The sequence below is a fragment of the Jaculus jaculus genome, chromosome 1, assembly GCF_020740685.1.
Source record: "Jaculus jaculus isolate mJacJac1 chromosome 1, mJacJac1.mat.Y.cur, whole genome shotgun sequence".
Taxonomy (NCBI): Eukaryota; Metazoa; Chordata; class Mammalia; order Rodentia; family Dipodidae; genus Jaculus; species Jaculus jaculus.
The window spans coordinates 58,208,765-58,229,123 of record NC_059102.1 but is presented as its reverse complement, the minus strand read 5'-3'; the positions used below and the strand labels follow the sequence as shown (position 1 = coordinate 58,229,123).

Sequence of the window (20,359 nt, the reverse complement as noted above, 5' to 3'; positions counted from 1 at the left end):
TTGAACACAGGGCCTGGCCAAGCTAGCTAAGTGCTCTTCTGAACCACAGTCCACAGCCCTAATTACGCATTATTTTTATTTAGAAAAGGCTTTGTTGGTTTCTTTAATGAAATCCACATATATAAGACCTCCTATATTTAATACAATGCACAATCTTTATGCAAATGGAAAAGCTGTTTAACGTTTGTGGCTCAGTAAGCTGTTAATTTATTTAAAATGCCAACTCAACACAGGAATAGTTAAACATTTAAAATATATTACACAAATGATATATTTAAGAATTTTTATATAGACAGGCAGGCAGACAGAGCCTTAGTATATAGCTCAGGCTAACCTTGAACTGGAGATCCTCTGGCGGATCCACCATACCCACTCTATAGTTCTAGGCCTGGGAGACCATGCTGGGCTGAAATATTTTTAATGCACATGATGCTTCCAGGGAAGACAAATGCAGAATGACTCATGATCTTGACCTTTGTGAAACAGGATGAGCTGTCCACAAGCTTTAAAAGGAGGCTCCAGGTAAACTTAGGATGCTCTTGGGGATATTTCTGAAGATGATTTTCATAATTCTATGCCGAGAAATAAGCCCCAGCTGAAGGTCGGCTCCACATGGGTGTTTCTCACTTCAATATCAACCCCACTTCTCCTTGCACTGTTCTCCCCAAGAAGTCTGCTACTCTCTCTGCTCCAATAGGAAGATGACATCACATCCTTCTTTCTATCCCACATCCCACTCCAGACTTGTTCACCTAACATTTGAAGCAACATGTCTACTTGGTTTTATCTCAACAGTTAATGCAACAAGTTTACAGTCAAGATGAGTAGGTGATACGGCCTTTTTGTGGTAATGAGAAAGACTTTTATTTTGACAGATACAGCTCTAGGTGGGTGGGTAGGAGGAGGGCTGCATTCCAGTCTTCACCCTGTCTCTTGGCCAGGTAGGCGTGTACTTGGGCAGTAGACAAATACTGCACATTACTGCAGGGGTAGCGAAGGAAGAGGTTCCTGTGGTTTGACATCAGGACTGGCTTGGCAAAAGCAGACACATAAGAACCACAGCTTTAAAAAATTTTCAATTGACAAATCCTAACTGTATACATTTCTGGGGTTCAATGTGATGCTTTAGTAATGCATTGATTATACAATGGTCAAATCGGGCAATTAGCATACTTGTTCCCTAACATATTATTCTGTGGTGAGAACACTCAAAATTTCACTCTTTTACAATTTAGAAAAATACATTACTATTAGCTGTAGTCACATTGCTGTAAGAGATTGCTAGGATACATTCCTACCTAACTACAACTTTGTCCTCTTTGACTGACGTTTCTGCTTTCCCCATCTACTTACTCCTGGATCAGCCTCTGGTAACCACCTCTGGGCTCTCTGCACCTGACATGTTTTAGATTCCATGTATAGTGAGATCATGTGATGTTGGTCTCTGTGCTGAGTTTACTCTGAACTTAGATGGCCTCTTGAGTCATCCATGCCCTTGTGAACAACAAAACCTCATTGTGTTTAAAGGTGTATTTCCTTGTATTTACATGCCATGATTTCTTATCCCGCTTAAGTAATGAGGGACTTGGGTGGATTCCATATTTGACTATTGTGAATTACACTGCCACAGGTATGGAAGAGCAGTCATAGCTCTGACATATTGATTTCAAATCCTTTGGGTTGCTGGATCATATGGTGATTTTATTTTTAGTTTTTTAAATATATTTTATTTTTATTTAAGGGAGAGAGCGAGTGAGTGAGTGCGTGCGCGCGCGCGCGTGCGAGAGAGATAGAGATAGAGATAGAGAGAGAAAGAGAGAGAGAGAGAGAGAGAAAGAGGCAGACAGAAAAAAAGGGCATTCCAGGACCTTCAGCCACTGGAAATAAACTCTGGATTCATGTGACACCTTGTGCATCTGGCTTCAGGTGGGTACTGGGGAATCAAATGGGGGTCCTTTGGCTTGGCAGGCAAGTGCCTTAACTGCTAACCATCTCTCCAGCCCTATTTTTAGGTTTTAAAGGACCTTGCATATTGTTCTACAATAACTGTATTCATTTACACCCCTATCAGCAGAGCACAAGGGTTCTATTCTCTTCACATACTTGCCAATATTTTGTTTTAACTTTTCATTTTGAGATAATAGCCATTCTAATAGGTGGGAGGTTATATCCCATCCTGGTTTTAACTTGCATTTCCCAGATGAAAAATTATGTTCAGCATTTTAAACATTATACATATAGATGATTTGTATATTTCTTTGTTAAATGTCTAATCTGATTCCTTTACTCTTTTTGGTGTTATTATTGAACATCTCAAATTCCTTATATATTTGCAAATGAACTTCATATCTAATGCATGATCTGCCAACATTTCTCCCCATCTGAATGCTGTTTCTTTCTTTCTTTCTTGTTTTTTTTTTTTTTTTTTTTTTTTTTGAGGTAGGGTCTCACTCTAACCCAGGCCGACCTGGAATTCACTCTGTAGTCTCAGGGTGGCCTTAAACTCACAGCGATCCTCCTACCTCTGCCTCCTGAGTGCTGGGATTAAAGACATGCACCACCATGCCCGGCTTGAATGTTATTTCTTTATTATGCATATCCTTTGCTGTTCACAAGCTTGCTAAGTTGATGCAATTCTGGCTTTTAACTTTATTTTTCCTTTATTTTTTATTTATTTATTTATTTTTGCCTTTGTTGCTGGTACTCTCAGGGACATAGACAACAAATCATTACTCAAAGTCATGCAGCCTTTTCTCCTGTTTTCTCCTAGTAGTTTTCTACTTTCTGGACTTACATTTAAGTCTTTAATCCACTTTGAGTTGATTCTTATATATGGTTTAAGCTAAGGGTGTAGTTTAATGTTCCTGTATGTGGAGAGCCAATAAAATTAACAGAAGAAGCAGCCCTTTCCCACTCATTGATAAACCATCAGATTGAGGACAAGACAGTCCAAGGCCAAGAGCAAGCAAAGGAGCCTTGTTACCCGGGTCCCCAGGCAGAGAAAGAAGAGCATATACTGAGCTTTGTAGTCAAATTTCCATGAAAAGACAGTTGTCCCCAATAAACCAGGACATTCTGAATAAAGGCTAGAAGAAAGTTGGGCTAACTAAATAATCATGACTGCAAGACATTGAAAATAAAGATGTGGACTCCAATCTCTTACAAAAAGTGAAGGCAGGGCTGGCGAGATGGCTTAGTGGTTAAGTGCTTGCCTGTGAAGCCTAAGGACCCCAGCTTAAGGCTCGATTCCCCAGGTCCCACGTTAGCCAAATGCACAAGGGGGGGCACTCATCTGGAGTTTGTTTGCAGTGGTTGGAGGCCCTGGCGCGCCCATTCTCTCTCTCCCTCTCTCTCTCTCTCTCTCTATCGATCAGTCGATAGAGAGAGAGAAAGAGAGAGAGAGAGATATCTGCCGCTTTCTCTCTGCCTCCTTCTTTTTCTGCCTGTTGCTCTCAAATAAATAAAAATAAACAAAAAAAAATTTTAAAAGTGAAGGCAGACCCTAGATTCTCTAGAAATTCTGACTTTGTTCCCTGACAATTGAGTTTCCCATAGAACCTCTTTATGGGTAGGAATAAATGTTGCAAAAGTATAAAATAAGCAAAAACTGCAAAAATCACATTGCAAATAGAGAAATGGGGTGATCCAAAAAAGCTGTCTAGAAAAACTGGATTCAGAGCTAAACATCTCTCCCAATTAAACTCTCAAATTCTTCTATAAACACTGACCCATTATAGAAATAACTTCACCAGTTACTAATCAAATACTCATTCATTATGTAATTTGCAAATGACTATCCATAGAGCAATCAATTGTGACCTACTCTGATACATTTTGGGGGCTGTGAACAACGTGTCATCAATGTGTAATTGACTGGGTTATGATACTGAAGAGGAATAAACTGATATACCAAAATTCTGTGATTTCTCTAACCAACTTGGTTACCACACTGTCTTCTAAGCAACCCTCTAAAGGCTGATTTTTTAAAAATACATTTGTTTATTTTTATTTATTTATTTGAGAGTGACAGGGAGAAGGATGCAGAGAGAGAGAGAGAGAGAGAGAGAGAGAGAGAGGGAGAGGGAGAGGGAGAGGGAGAGGGAGAGAGAGAGAGAGAGATAGAGAGAGAGAGAGAGAGAGAGAGAGGGCGTGCCAGGGCCTCCAGCCACTGCAAATGAACTCCAGATGCATGTGCTCCCTTGTGCATCTGGCTAACATGGGTCCTGGGGAATCAAGCCTTGAACCGGGGTCCTTAGGCTTCACAGGCAAGTGCTTAACCACTAAGCTATCTCTCCAGCCCTAAAGGCTGTTTTTTAAGAATATAGAGGAGAGATGAGAACGTTTTAATTAGCCAAAATCAGCAAGTCTCCATGCATGCTCCTACATTTCATGCACCTTCCAGGCATTTTTTTCTTCATTTGTGTAAGCTATTGATGTATATGCATGTCTCATTTCTGTTTCCTGTAAGACCTCCTGCTACCTTCCCCATGGGAAGAAAGCACTGTTACATCACAACTGGGCCCTGCCAATGCAAATTAACAGTAGAATCCCGTACCGTGTGGTGGAGACGTTTCATCTGCCATTTCTTTCCCTAATGCTATAAAATGTTCACACTCTCTGCTTCCCTCCTTACTGGTATAGGTAAGGCCAAAAAGTCCTATGAGCAACTCCTGTGAGTTACATTTGATTTTTGAATCCCCAGGCCTATGGCGGACAAGAACAGAACCAATAGGATTATTGCTGCTGCAGAGATGAACATGCCTTGGGCCCACTGACTGGGAAGATGCTTGTCTAGCAATAAGGAGGCAGCAGCATCCACAGCACTGTGCTTCACAACCCAAGTTATGCCTGTTTAGACATGAAACTTAAAACTAGCAAGCACAATGTGAGTTTTAATAAACTAAGAACAGAAACATAATAATTCAGACAAAAATCCAGATCTGACAGCACAAAACCAAGAAGAAATATAAACACACCACAGATATGCAATTTTGAGACTACAGAGTTACCATTTGTTTAATAATGGTCCTTTCTCTTCTCCTTCCTTAATAAAATCACAACAGCAGCTCTGGTTTGACAGATGCCAGGATATGGTTAGTGATATATAATGTATTCCTCGATTCTTTTCAGAGAATTCTTTCAGACATAGCTGTTCATTTTCTCTGCTTTATGTAAGATAGACTCTTCCAAAATGTGCCTTGTTGTATCTCTTTAGCTGTGTTGTTCCGAAGAGACAAGCACTGCGTGAGGGGTTGGGGACAGGAAACTTGGAGACCACACCTGAGAGATCTGTGACTTGGTGGGTGGGGAGCAGGAGGCCAGTGGTGAGGTCTTCGGAGCGGTGGGAAAGTCTGGGGAGATCACTGTTCTGGATGGGGCTCTGTGCCTGCCAATTCAGGTGATCTTGGGCATTTGCCTTCAGTGAACGTAGCCTCAGGTTCCTCACAAATGAAACGAAGGGGTGGGCTATAACACCTCCGAGGGCTACAGGTGACTCTCGGAAGCACGCTGGGAAGTTTCTCATCTACCACATACCAGACCACTTGGTGGAGTCATCAGAAGGAGATGAATTTTCAGAAGCTCTAGGCTTATTAAGAGCTGCCTCAGGCCTGGGATGTGAGTGTCCCTAGTGCAAAGGTTGGCGGCTACCTGTTGGGGACCCAACCATCATTCTGGATAGGGCCAGCACCCTTGTTCTGTTTCTTGCAGGTCCCAGGTTTTAGGTTTTAAGAAAGCTGCCTGTCCTTTCCACCCCTACCTTCTACACAGCCGTTCTCAGGACCACATAATCCCTACCTACAGCTACAGACACTTCCTAAACTCTACTGCTCCACCAGTAGCCCTGGGTAGAGCCAACATTCCCAGTCCTGCCTCCCCAGAGGAGTTCTAAGTGCAACAGGCTTAAGTCACTTTGAATCCTGAGCGCTCCCGGGCTTTCTTCACAGTGCCGTCCCCTCCTCCCTGGAAGTCCTAAAAGCTCCTTCTTCCCCTACTCGAGGCTCTGAAGCTTCTTTCCCTTTTGCTCTGAATCCCATCAGCCTCTCCTGGCATTAAAATAAAATCTTGGGGGCTGGGGATATGGCTTAGCAGTTAAGGCCCCTGCGTGAGGATCCTGAGGACCCAGGTTCGATTCCCCAGTACTGATGCACAAGGAGGCGCACATCTGCAGTTCCTCTGTAGTAGCTGAAGGCTCTGGCATGTGCATTCTATGTCCCTTTCTCTTTCAAAGCAAGTAAATAAATATTTAAAGAAATAAAACTGGGATTAAGGGTGTGTGCCATCATACATGGGAGAGAAAGAGAGAGAATGGGCATCTCCAGACACATGCACCACCTTGTGCATCTGGCTTTATGTGGGTATTGGGGAATCAAACTTGGGTCATCAGCCTTTGCAGGCAAGTGCCTTAACCACTGAGCTATCTCTCCAGCCCATCCTTTCCTTTTTACATTGGAAAATTGCAAACACATGTCCATGTATTTATTTCACCAACAATTCATGGTTAAATTTGTTTCATGCATACCTCCAGTCAGTCTCCTTGCTTCCCTCAGATTCACTTCTTTCTTTTGCTTTCAATTAATTATTAAATAAGTTATTTCATATGATTCACTTATTTAATATGTAAAATACTTCCAATTCCTTTATTTATTTATTTATTTATTTTGAGATGGGTCTTGCTCTAGTCCAGGCTGACCTGGAATTTACTATGTAGTCTCAGGGTGGCCTTGGACACATGGTGATCCTCCTATCTCACCTCCCAAGTGCAGGGATTAAAGGCATGCACTACCATGCCCAGCCCTCAATTATTTTTTGGTAATAAAAACTATATTTTGATGGTGAACAACATGAGATTTACATGTATACAGTACGGAATGGCTAAACCAAATTTATATATCCTTTATAGCACATTTTTTCATAAACAATTTTTATTCATTTTTTTGCGTCAAAATAGTGTGTATTCAAAAATAACACTTGGAAATTTATATTCATTTGTTGTTGCTATCACCCAAAGTAAACAATTATAAAACATTTGAAGATGATGTGCTTAGTATTAAAAAGTTTCCAAATTTGCACCTTGTGACATTAATAAGACTAGAAAGCTGATTTCTGGACAATGATCATTATACAAGGACATTGAAGTAAATTTCAACCTTATGGTCAATAGGCAAAAATGTAATTTTGTAACTCACGATTGACAGTGGTCGTGTTCAACAATAGCCTCACTTAAATTATGCTCACTCAATACAGCATATTTTTAAATATGAGAATGATGGTTATTTTTAACATTCATTTATTAAGCAATTTTCAAGTGTATAACACATTGCTACTGGCTATACTCACTATGACATATATATATCACATATATACATACACATATATGATGTATTTATCGTATATTTTTACTCCCACCTTAAATTCTTAAGTAATTCCCAGTCAGAAAGTCACTTCTTCTGTATATATGTTGGCATATTCCTCTAAGACTCCATCATTCTATTACCATTCTACTATCCATCCCATCTTTTTCTATTCAACTGCATTATATTTTCCTTATTTATTTGCTCATTTAAGGACAAAGTCTCACTGTGTAGCCCAGGCTGGTCTTGAACTTTTATCTCTTTTCCCCTACAGGGCTGGAATTACAGGCATGTGCCACCATGCTTGGCCTTTGTAATGGTGATGGCACAGTTAAAATCAAGTCCCACCCATAGAAGTGGGTGAATACCCCAGCAGACAGGCCACTCCCTCCTCTGAAATGCTAGACCATTAAAAAAATTAATTTGTTTGCACGTGTATGTGTGTGCATGCATGCATGCCAGGGCCTCTTGCTGCTGCATATGAAAACCAGATGCTTGCACCAGTTTTTGCATCTGGCTTATGTGTGTGGCTAGGGAAATGGAGCTGGGCCGGCAGGCCTTGAAAGCAAGTCCCTTTAACTACTGAGCCATCTTTCCAGTCCCTCTGGAGATTTTTTTTTTTTTTTTTTGGCTTTAGTCTTTTATTTACTGGCTAGTAGGGCTAGTTGTATTTCTATCAAAAAATTATCTTCTTGAGCTGGAGCGATGGCTTAGTGGTTAAGCGCTTGCCTGTGAAGCCTAAGGACCCCAGTTCGAGGCTCGGTTCCCCAGGTCCCACGTTAGCCAGATGCACAAGGGGGCGCACGCATCTGAAGTTCGTTTGCAGTGGCTGGAAGCCCTGGCATGCCCATTCTCTCTCTCTCCCTCTATCTGTCTTTCTCTCTATGTCTGTCGCTCTCAAATAAATAAATTAAAAAAATGAACAAAAAATATTTAAAAAAATTATCTTCTTAATATTATTCTAAGTTCTCTGAATGTTATGACTTAGGATTTTTTACATCTCCCTGGAATTATAGACACAATATTTTAGATATACTAGGTGTTTAAGGTGCCAGGGTTTTCAATGTTTGCCTTTTGCAAGGTATACAGAAAAATACTTTTTTTGTGTGAACCCTCTGACTCAATTACCTACTCTCCTTTGTAAATTTTCTAACTTCATTGTAATTGTTTTTTCTGGCTTAAAGATACATGAGGAAACTCATGTAAGCTATAAGAGAAGTTGCTTAGAGAGGAGTCTTCCCAAAGAAAGCAATTTTGTGAGAGGAGAACAAGTGAAATAATGAATCTCCAAATGGTGGGGACATGAATACCACGGGGCCAAGACAAGCCTCATCTTGTCACTCTAGCCAGTGCTGTGAGATGGACATCTGAAGCATTTCTTTGGCTGCTGAGAAGTTCAAGGATATTCAGAAAGATATCTCCCTGTGGAGAGATGGCTCAGTGGTTAAAGTGCTTGCCTGAAAAGCCTAACCACTCTGGTTCAATTCCCCAGTACCCCCATAAAGCCAGATGCACAAGGTGGTACATGAGTCTGGAGTTTGTTTGCAGTGGCTAGAGGCTCTGGCCCACTCATATTCTCTCTCCCTTTCCCTGCCTCCTTTCTCGAATAAATAAATAAATAAATAAATAAATAAATAAATAAATAAATAAATAAAATAGAAAGATAATCCCCTCCTGATTTCTAGTGTGTGGCACAGGTGAGAGATTGACCTTATTTCCATATAATATAATATGAAACCCTGTAGGGTTACCCAAACACCTTTCCTAGCCACCCTTAGTTATTACCGAGTAGCCAGAAACCAAAGTATCTTCCCCAATACAATTGAGCAGTACAAGCATGTATATGCTTGAGTTGGAAATGACCAGGAGAAGCACTTGTATTTCAGCCAGAGGAGATGGTGTGACAGAGAGCTATTGGGGGCAGGAGGCCCAGGGACTGGAACAAAGTCCTCATTCCTCTGTAGAGACTTAGTTGTGTGTCCTAAGGAACTGTATTATCTCATTGCAAAAAAAATCTTATTTTCTTAGGGAATAGTTAAAGACAAGATTTTCATCAGCACAGAACAGAAATCAGTTTTGAGAAAAGACAATGGAGGAAGGTAAGATCCAGAGGAAGGTAAGCTCTACTTTTGTGCATGAAAAAATATGTTTAGAAGAGCCTGAGCCGGGCATGGTGGTGCATGCCTTTAATCTCAGCACTTGGGAGGCAGAGGAAGGAGGATAGCCATGAGTTCAAGGCCACCCTGAGACTACATAGTAACTCCAGGTCAGCCTGGATTAGAGACCCTACCTCAAAAACACCAAAAAGTGCCTGCATGAGAAGATGTCAAGAAGAAAACTAGAAAGTTTCTTTAGTATATCACCTGAATTTCTAGGTCAAGGTAAAAATGGTTGTGGGCTAAGGTAGGTCTGACATGAATGGTATAAATAAGGCAACTAAAATAAGACTTTCAAATAGAAACTTATCAGGAAAATTCACAGGAATCTTTAAAAATAATTATAAAATATCTACCCAAATATTTCCCTCAAGTGACAATTGAAATCACAGTTATATAAATATGAACTACCATGGTAGATTTCATAACTGTGAGTTGGAAGTTGTGGAGTCAAATCCCAGTTCCTGAAGGCAAATATACAAAAGTTGGAACATTTTACTATACTCTTCAGGTTTGTACAAGAAAAGACATAGCAACTTGTCAGTGGTGTTATGAAACTATGCTTACATCACACATTTCTGTAGGAAGAAGGAAAATGACAGGTGCTTACCAAGTAATCATCAGGCTTGATTCCGAAGAGTTCTCTGAAGTACCGGAAGGCTAACGGGGCATACGTCTTAAATCTGAAGTCAGGGTAGTGATGCGCTGGGGTCAGATTGCTTCCTTCGCTGCAGTGCGAATATCAGAAAAGAGGCAGACAGATTGGACATTAGCAAAGACAATTTTAACTCTGAATTATAGCTCTATTAGCTCTGGACCAATTTTATCTCTAGACAAAAAGAAAAGAAAAGAAAAGAAACAACACCCTTTGCTCACTGGTCTCTTAAAGCTTATGTCCCAAAGGCCAGTGTCCCTCAGGTAATAAACATCCTGATGTGGTGACGTGATGCTGGGCAACTCCTACCAGTTTTAGAGTGCTGCAGATGACATTCTTCTCTTTGATTTTCCATCCTGAGGAAACCACTTGTCTTCCCCAGAGAAATCACATTGTAATGTTTTAATAAGACCCAGGCTTAGCGAGAAGAGCTATATCAAAAATGTCTGTGTGTATGTAAGTAGTTTACTTATTTAAGGAGAGACAGAGGTAGGTAGATGGGGGAGGGCACAGAGAGAATGGGCACGCTGGGGCCTCTAGCCACTGCAAACAAACTCCAGATGTATGTGCTGCCTTGTGCATATGGATTTACAAGGGTACTAGGGAATCGAACCTAGGTCCTTTGGCTTTGCCAGAAAGCACCTTAACCATTAAGCCATCTCTCCAGACCCCAAAATATATTTTTGACATGAACTCTGAATTTTGATTAGCAGTAATCAAAACTATTTCTTAAAATATTCTACCAACCAGAGAGAATCCTCACATTGGAAACAGAGTGGACCTTAACTGGAACTGTTTCTTATATCTGGGGATTTGAAAGCCTGGCTTCCATTTCAAAATATATTACTACCTTTATTTTCCTCTCCTGAGTTAATTTCTACCTTTATACATAATATCATGATACGTAAAAGAGATGAAGAGGTATCAGTACAGTTCTGAGAAGCCAGCATCTTATATATGAAGTGAATGATTGTCCATATAGGTGAATCCCAATCTGAACTTTCACTAACCATATTCTGAGAGACATTCTTATCCTTTTCATTTTTCTCTGGCTATATATGACTTTCCAATATATATATAATTTTTTTTTAGAGAGAGTGAGCACAAGAGAGAGAGAGAGAGAGAGAGAGAGAGAGAGAGAGAATTGTTGCACTAGGACCACAGCCACTATAATTAAACTCCAGACACTTGCGCCCCCTAATGGGCATGTGTGACCTTGCACTTGCCTCACCTTTGTGTCTGGCTTATGTAGGATCTGGACAGTCAAACATGGGTCCTTTGGCTTCGCAGCAAGTGCCTTAACTGCTAAGCCATCTCTCCAGCCCTAAGATATATTTTTATTTATTTAAAGAGAGAGAGAAAGAACTGGCACTGCAAACCAAATCCAGACATAGATGCCATGTTGTTCATCTGACTTTATATGGGTACTGGGCTTACAGGTTTTGCAAACAAGCACTTATAGCTGCTGAGTCATCACCCCAGCCTGATATTACATTTTTTTATGACCTTGGACAAATTACTTAATCTACTCATAGTTATATTTTTTTGTTGCAAAAAATTCTGCCAAGCCAATGGAATGATACAATTTTAGGTAAAGGTTCAAGATCTCTCTACTATATTGTAGATAAGATGTAGAAGATGTATATGGGTTTATAGTTGTCTGGTTTTCATAGATACCACACAATTAAGACTTGCAACTATAAAATCTTTGAACATATAATGAGCATTTGCAATCAGTGCCTGGTACTCACTAGATACTCAGGAAGTATCAGTGCAGAGAAATATAATAATAAATTTACAGGAAAGTTAATTCTTTACTAGGAAAACAGGTTCAAAAGTCAACATATAGGGGAAAAACTTGGCATAGTAAAAAAAATAAATACTGAACACTATATAAGAATTATTTATTTGATACATCCAACATAGCCAATTTCCTCCTCTGTGGTTATAGATGACTGTATCTTTTGAGGACGACCAAAGATGGGTTTGGCTTGGGTTCCTAAGGGATGATCTGCACACATACCCTGTACCCCACTTCTACATGCTAGGTGAGTATTCTACCATTGGTTATATCCTCAGCCCTAACTGCATATCTTTAAAGGGTTGGACCACACTTAGGCAGTGTGACACATGAACTAAGGTTGAATGAGAAAAGAGATATTAAACTGCATCTCAGCATGGAATGTCCCAAAGGAGCCTGTTTATAAGTGGCTATTAGGGTTTTAAAACAGGGTCTTTAGTCTGTGGCCTAGGTTGGCCTAAAACTCGCTATGTATAGCAGGTTGACCTTGAGCTCATGGTGATCAGCCTGCCTTAGCCTCTTGAGCATGGAGATTATAGGCATGTATCACCATACCCAGCTTGTAAATAATTGTCTTCCTAAACAGGTAGAGGTGAATAGTCTTTATGTATGTATGATGCCTGGCAACATATCCAAACAGTCCCTCATTTCATATTTACCATTTTATGGGTGAGGAGGGATGCTTTCTGCTGTAGGTCCTCTGGGATTGTCAAAGGGATGAACTCAGAACTTACATGTATGTAGTAATTTATAAATGTCAGCTATATAGAAATAAGGCATTAAAAAAAGAGTGTCTGTCGCTCTCAAATAAATAAATAAAAAATTTAAAAAAAAAAGAGACTCAAGGTGAACTCTGACATTCTTCCTCTTTTTAATTTTTTTTATTTGAGAGAGAGAAAGCAGGCGAGAAAGAGAGAGAGAGACAGAGACAGAGACAGAGACAGAGACAGAGAGAATGAATAGAATAGGCTCACCAGGGCCTCCATTTGCCTCAAATGAACTCCAGATGCATGCACCACTTTGTGCATCTGGCTTATGTGGGACCTGGGGAATTGAACCTGGGTCCTTTAGCTTTGCAGGAAAGCATCTTAACCACTAAGTCATCTCTCCAGCCTTCTTCCTCTCTTTTACAAGCAAGCAAGAAAATTACAATGCCTGATTCTGAAGGAGGCTGCTTTCAGTGGACTAAAAATATTCCAAGTTTATTTCTTCTGCTTTCGTTTTCATTTTCTAGTTCATACACGTACAGTAATTCATTGTATTAGAACAAATTTCCTTCATTATTCAATGGTGAGATGAAAGACCTATGTTCTATTTTTCTGGTTTCCTTTTTTCTTACGCTGGGAAGTCCAAGTTGGAAATCCAAGATTCCATCAGAGAGGACACAGACTTTATTTTACTTTTACTTTGGTTTTTTTTTCTGAGCTTCTTGGGCTGTTCACCTTGGTTTCCATGAATTATAATACATTTCCCAGAATTAACAGTCCTTTATTACTGTTTAATTAAGCCATGGTATACAAAGTATAGTGTTGGATTTTCTTGGAAACGAGACAGAGACACCTGGATACATATGTGCACACAGGTAGAAAAGGAGAATGTTTCTTTAAGTATAAATCTTAATAACAAAAAGGTCACCAAATCACAACAGAAGAAAAAACTTCTAGAATTCTGTCTTTGGGCTATACTGAACTACAGAAAATGACTTCTCATCTGTGAGACAGAATTGCCTGTGTGGGACAATGAATAAACTACAATTTACAGATGCAAAAGATGAAAGAGGTTGGACATAACAATGAACAGAGGAATTAAACACCGGGGATGATTCACACAGAGTAATAGTTAATTGTTGAGGTTCTAAAAATCTTGAACTTCTCTATTAGACCAAATAGTAGGTTCTTTAAGTTAGTTTCTGTATACATCATGAATTTTGAAGTTTGGTGGTCAAAAGATAAAGGTATGATTGTGGTTCTTTAACTTATCTATTTTGTAATTTTTGGAAGATCATCATGTAACCAGCTATTGGAAAAAAAAATTTATATCCTTTTCAAATCTTAAAGAAGTCCATGGCTTCTTTTTTGGGGGTGCAAGGTACAAAATAAAATAATCTGTAGAATGATTATATAATATCTGAAAGTTGCTTTGAGAAAATTTAAAATAAACATATAACACAATGCATTTAGTTGCTAAGGGAAACAGATTTTGTAACTTCAGAAAGGGAAGAAATTAAGGCATCTCAATTATTTCAAGCAATTAGTTCCCTAAGACCGAGATAGACACATGGAGTTTAGAGAGTAGAGACCTCAGAATGTTTCATTACTTCATCCATAGCTGCCCTGCCCCCTCCCTTTATCCACATTCTGAGATGTGCTTAGAAATATGGAGTGTGGAACATCAATTATCAAATTTATTGAAGTATAATTGATATATTTTACATGTGTTAATTCTTCACATGTATATAACTGTGCAAAATGGCCACAACCAAGATTCTCAATGAATCATAACTTTGTGGAGAATTTTGATTATTCTTGTGGCTAGGAGGTATTACTCATAGGGCTTGGGGATGGCTCCTGAAGCATTAAATACTGTCAGAAGAGTTAGCTCATCTCAATAAAACTACCCATGAAGTTTTGGCTCCTAGTCTGAAATAAAAAGAAAGTACCATCTTTTCCTCTTAATTATAAAGGTACATAATAAATCATCCATGGGCAAAAGGTCTATTCAATTGGCCCTCTTATGGGAGCCTTCCATATCCAGCCATTGAACCAACGATGAATGGAAAGAGTTCAATGCTACTTACATAAGGGATTTTGTCATTGGTAGATTTTGGGATGTGTGGGGATCCTAGAACTATCTTCATGGATACTGACGGATATTCATCCCAAACTGCTTTTAACCCTCTGACTTACGGGGACTTGCTCATGCAATTCTTGCTTTAAGCATCTGGTAGAGTATCATATACAAAGTTGTTCTTCAAGGTTGTGACTGGGAAGCTTACTATACTAAATTAAACAACTTTTTATTTCCTTGGTTATAAGACTCAAACAATAACTCTAAGAACAAAATTTAGCACCTACTAGAAACAGTAGTACTCTAAAATGTGAACTGGTTCTCAAGCCTGGTATGTGTTTACTATCTGAAAGGTTGTCCACATTCCAGAGTCTCGCTTGCAGATTTGCTGAACCAGTCAGCTTAGGGTGGGGCCCAAGAACCTGCATGTCTAATAAGGTCTAGGAGACACTGATGCTGTGGGTGTGGTTACCTCACCCTGGGCCCTGATTCCCAAGTGCATGGGGGGAGGGGCAAGACAAACCTGGCTCTTCTACAAGAATTCTACTTCAGCTGTGACCAGGAAAGTTCTCCATGACTCTTGACATTGATTGTTTTGTTTGTTTGTAGCCAATAGAGAGGGGAAAATAAGGTAGAAATGTCTGAGTAGAAGCCCTAGAAAGCCACGGCAAAGAGAATAGCTTGCAAACTTTACTGGAGTGATGAGCCTGAAAAGATGGTCTCAAAATCAGACCACAGACCTCAAATGTCATCAACATACACTGCTTTGGAATGACAGACTAAAAAAGGTAAAGAGAGAAAATTAGCAGGGACTATCTGCTTGGCCTTGGCGTGTCCATTTTCTGTTCACTGCTAGAGGACCCTGGAGAAGCAAACCTCAAAACTTCCAATGGACCAGTTTTATCCTCACCTAATGGCACTTATAGCAAAACTAGGCTGGCTGGGTTCATGACTGACTTTAAAATCTTTTAAAAACCAAAACAAGACAAAACAAAAACACACAAAAACAGAGGTAATAAGAACATTGTATGTAAAAGTCTCATGCCAGCTTCTCTTACCCCAGCTCAGTACTAAATAATAAATGGTTTATATTTCATTTTATTTATCTTGTTTTTGGTTTTTTGAGGTAGGGTCTCACCGTAGCCCAGGCTGGCCTGAAATTCACTATGGTGTCTCAGGGTGGCCTCGAACTCAAGGCGACCCTCCTACCTCTGCCTCCTGAGAGCTGGGATTAAAGGCGTGCGCCACCACGCCTGGCTTCATTTTATTTTATTGTAATTTGTGTGTGTGTGTGTGTGTGTGTGTGTGTGTGAGAGAGAGAGAGAGAGAGAGAGAGAGAGAGAGAGGGAGGGAGAGAGAGAGAAAGGAAGGAGAGAGAAAGAATTGGCATGCTAGGGCCTCTAGCTACTGCAATTGAATTTCAGCTGTGATCACCATCTTGCGTGCATGTGCAACCTTGTGCGCTTGCGTCACCTTGTGCTTCTGGCTTACATGGGATCTGGAGAGTAGAACATGGGTCCTTAGGCTTCACAGGTAAGTGCCTTAATCACTAAGCAATGGTTTATTTTGAAGATATATATTGATTTAAAATGTAAATGTGTCTGAAAAATCATATTTATTCTCATAGTCACAAGTATTTTTTCCAAAAAGAATGTCTTTATTTTGTAGATTTTTTTTTTGAAGAATACTGCAGGTGCTAACATTTCAAGTTAATAATGATTACTTCATGTCTTTCTATCCTAAGGTGGCAGTGACTTTAAATGCTGTTATTTATTTTATTGGTGCAAAATATACATGGCATAGATATACTTAAATTATACAGTTTTGTGGCATCAAGAACTCATTTTGCCCAACCATAGCTACCATCCATTTCATTTTTTATTTGTGTGTGTTTGTATGCCAGGCATGCCAGGATCTCTTGCTGTGGCTAATTAATGCACATCTGGCATTATGTTGTTGCCTGGGGACATCAAACCCAGGCCATTAAGTTTCACAAGCAAGCTCCTTTAACTGCTGAGCCATTTCCCCAGCCCCCACATGGATTTGTTTTTAAACAAGTCTTTTTTTCCTCCCCAGACTTATAACATGTATGAATAAGTTTTTGCAAATATGGTGCAAAAATAGCAGTATTTTCATGTTTTTCTAGAGGAAATTTAAGTTAAAGTTGTTGCAAAATAGGACTCAAAAGACTGAGCTCAGATACAAAATCAAATTGTGGACCATCTTCCAGTCCATTCTTCTTAAAAAATATTTATTTATTAAAAAATTTTTTTGTTTATTTTTATTTATTTATTTGAGAGCGACAGAGAAAGAGACAGAGAGCGAGAGAGAGAGAGGGAGGGAGGGAGAGAGAATGGGCACGTCAGGGCCTCCAGCCACAGCAAACAAACTCCAGATGCGTGCGCCCCCTTGTGCATCTGGCTAATGTGGGTCCTGGGGAATCGAGCCTCAAACCAGCATCCTTAGGCTTCTCAGGCAAGAGTTTAACTGCTAAGCCATCTCTCCAGCCCTTAATATTTATTTATTTGGGGGGTGGGGGGAGGGAGAGAGACAGAGAGACAGAGCATGCCAGGGCCACTGCAAACGAACTCCAAACGCATATGCCAGCCACCCTGTTCATCTGGCTTTACATGGGTGCTGGGGAATTGACCCTGGGTCCTTAGGCTTTGCAGGTAAGCACCTTAACTGTTAAGCCATCCCTCCAGTCTCCAATCCATTCTTTTAAATTAAGCACAGCAAAATCCTGGGACTAGTGCTATTTCTTGGGAGCTTTTGTCTTAAACCTATGGTAGTCATAGCTTTGAGATTATTCTACTCATACCCTGAATGCTTTGTCATATGGTCTTCCAGGCACTCACAACAACTAATTACAAGTAATGAAACCCACTGACAACTTCACACAAAACATCCTAGACATGCTCATGCAACAGGAAGTAACAACATGGCTTAGCTGAAGGTCCCTCAGAAACTTCAGCATATGCAAACATACATGTGGTAAGAAAGTCCTTCCACATGAGGATGTCACCGTGAAATTTCCTCAGGATAGAAATAATCACAACTCAAAATGTTCTTACCTGGGTAGGAACACACTTTCTACCACGTAAAAGTCTTGCATGAGAACGTCTCGTTCTGGCTTAGAGGTAAGGTTCCCCACTGTGTACCCTATTCCCAGCTGAATAGCACCTTTAATAGCCGATGATGCAGTCTGCAAAGAAAATCCAGGTTTTCATGTTAGCCTTGAAAGTCATGGTCTTGTTCAAGCTTACAAGCAGATAATGGGTGGGTGAGGTTACACTGTCTTTATTCTCAAATGGCAAGGAAGTTGGGGCTTGGGAAGATGATTGGGTATACCCTCTGATGGAGAATCTTTTCTGAATATTAAGGGTCTTTCTTCTCCCACTGAATTGAATATGGACTCTCCCACAGAGAATGTGTTTTAATATCAGGTCCCTAGACTTGTTGGGGAAACCTTGGGACATGGGCCCTGGATGGTAGAGATGGGTCACAGAGGTGGGTCACCAGACGGCAGGTCTGGAGGTCTGCTTCTGGTACCATTCTCTGGTTCTGGTCCTGTTATTATGTAAGGAGCTCCATGGCACATGCCCATTGCCACAGCGTTGCTCCTCCACATTTGCCTTGTCTGGATGAACTCTATCCTCTGATGCTGTGACCTATGTCAGGTACTTTGTCACAGAGACAAAAAAAAAAGAGTACCTAAATACATCATGAACTTTTTTTTTTTTTTTTGGTGACAATCTTTCCAACAAAATATATCCAAATTCAAATTACAGTCCAAAATATCCATTTTTCTTTAAAAATCTCAGAAGCTTGGTAGAATACTTTCAATATGTAACCTTAAAATTTCTATCCAAAGATAAATAACATAGTTAGAATTTTATTTTTAAAATACGTTTTTTGGGCTGGAGAGATGGCTTAGCGGTTAAGCGCTTGCCTGTGAAGCCTAAGGACCCCAGTTCGAGGCTCGGTTCCCCAGGTCCCATGTTAGCCAGATGCACAAGGGGGGCACACACGTCTGGAGTTCGTTTGCAGAGGCTGGAAGCCCTGGCGCGCCCATTCTCTCTCTCTCTCCCTCTAACTGTCTTTCTCTCTGTGTCTGTCGCTCTCAAATAAATAAATAAATAAAATTTTAAAAAATGTGTTTTAAAAAATATTTTATTTATTTATTTATGAAAGAGAGAGAGAGAGAATATGGGTGCACCAGGGCCTCTAGCTGCTGCAAATGAACTCCAGACACACCACCTTGTATATCTGGCTTACATGGGTACTAGGAAATCAAACCTGTGTACTTAGGCTTTGCAGGCAAATACCTTAACCGCTAAGCCATCTCTCCAGTCCAGTCAGAATTTTAAATCAGATTTCCTATAACATACTTATGAGTCAGTAAGAATATTTTATCTCTGTAAGAAGTGAGAGAGAGCAAAAAATAATTGGAGTTAGTGTTGCTCAGGATCCCTAATCAAAATTTCCTACATTGATCTATGATAAAACAGAGTATTTGGTCACAGTCATTTCCAATTTACTACTTTTCTAATATCTCCATAATTAAAGTGTTATGTTAGGTTGGACAACTACCATGAATATGTGTGTATGTTCACATGCATGTGTGTGTGTATACATAGTTATAGTGGGATTGTTTTGCATGCGTGGTGCCATGGATAGAACACAAGACCTTGTAATATGTGTGTGTGTATGTGGTCTTAACAAAGAAATAGAATAAATAACAGAAAAAAATATCATACTTTTCTTGTCTTGCAGTAGCAACATAGACCCATGAACACAATAGGAACAAATTAAATACTTGTATGAACGGTTCTCAACCAGAGACATTAACAATGTCTATAGACATGTTTCTGGTTATCATAACTGATGTGTGGGGGTGAGAGCAGCATCCAGCGGGTGGAAGCTGGGATGCTATGAAGCATCGTTAGCACAGGACAGCTCTGTCACAAAGAATTATCCAGCCCTAGTTGTCAGCAGTTGAGAAATCCTGACTTAAATAAACGGAGTAAAGAACACCTATGCCATGGTCTATATGTGAGATGTCCCCACAGGTGCATGTGTTTGTACACTTGATCCCCAGCTGTTGTCTGGAAGGTGGTGGAACCTTTAGGAGGTGGATCCTGGCTGGAGGTGGGTCACTTGGGTGACTTTGATGTTGTTTTTAGCCCCACCTTACTTGCTGTTCTCGCTGCTTCCTTACCCATATGACATGTGATACAGGCTTCTCATTCCAACCTGTCCTTCCTTCCCCAGCACGCCAAAACTTCCCCACGAAGCTGTTGGCTAAGTTAAACCCTTGTCCTTCATAAGCTGCTTTGTCTGGCGTTCTGTCCCAACAATGAGAACATAACTGACACAATGCATTTTATTGAAAAAGAAAACTTTCTTCTTGCTGAGCTAATCTTTTCACTTTGCTAATCTAACAATCACCCCCACTTCCTTCCAGCCTTTACTGTTTGTTATTTCATCATGTTTTTAACACCAAGGAATACTTTTCTCTTAAAAAAAATACTCTTGGCTGGAGAGATGGCTTAGCAGTTTAAACGCTTGCCTGTGAAGCCTAAGGACCCCAGTTTGAGGCTCAATT

At 40.1% G+C, this 20,359-nt stretch overlaps 1 protein-coding gene across 3 annotated transcripts in view; it reads right to left on the bottom strand.

Annotated features, from left to right (window-relative positions):
• Positions 1-20,359, bottom strand: part of Pip5k1b (phosphatidylinositol-4-phosphate 5-kinase type 1 beta) — a 320,487-nt gene that overhangs the window by 124,775 nt on the left and 175,353 nt on the right. For all 3 annotated transcript variants that reach the window (XM_045142359.1, XM_045142361.1, XM_004653147.3), the window contains exons 4-5: positions 17,826-17,956; positions 10,119-10,236 (exon numbers count right to left, since the gene is read on the bottom strand). In XM_045142359.1, coding sequence (XP_044998294.1) covers positions 10,119-10,236; positions 17,826-17,956 — 249 coding nt within the window. The remainder of the gene's footprint in view (positions 1-10,118; positions 10,237-17,825; positions 17,957-20,359) is intronic.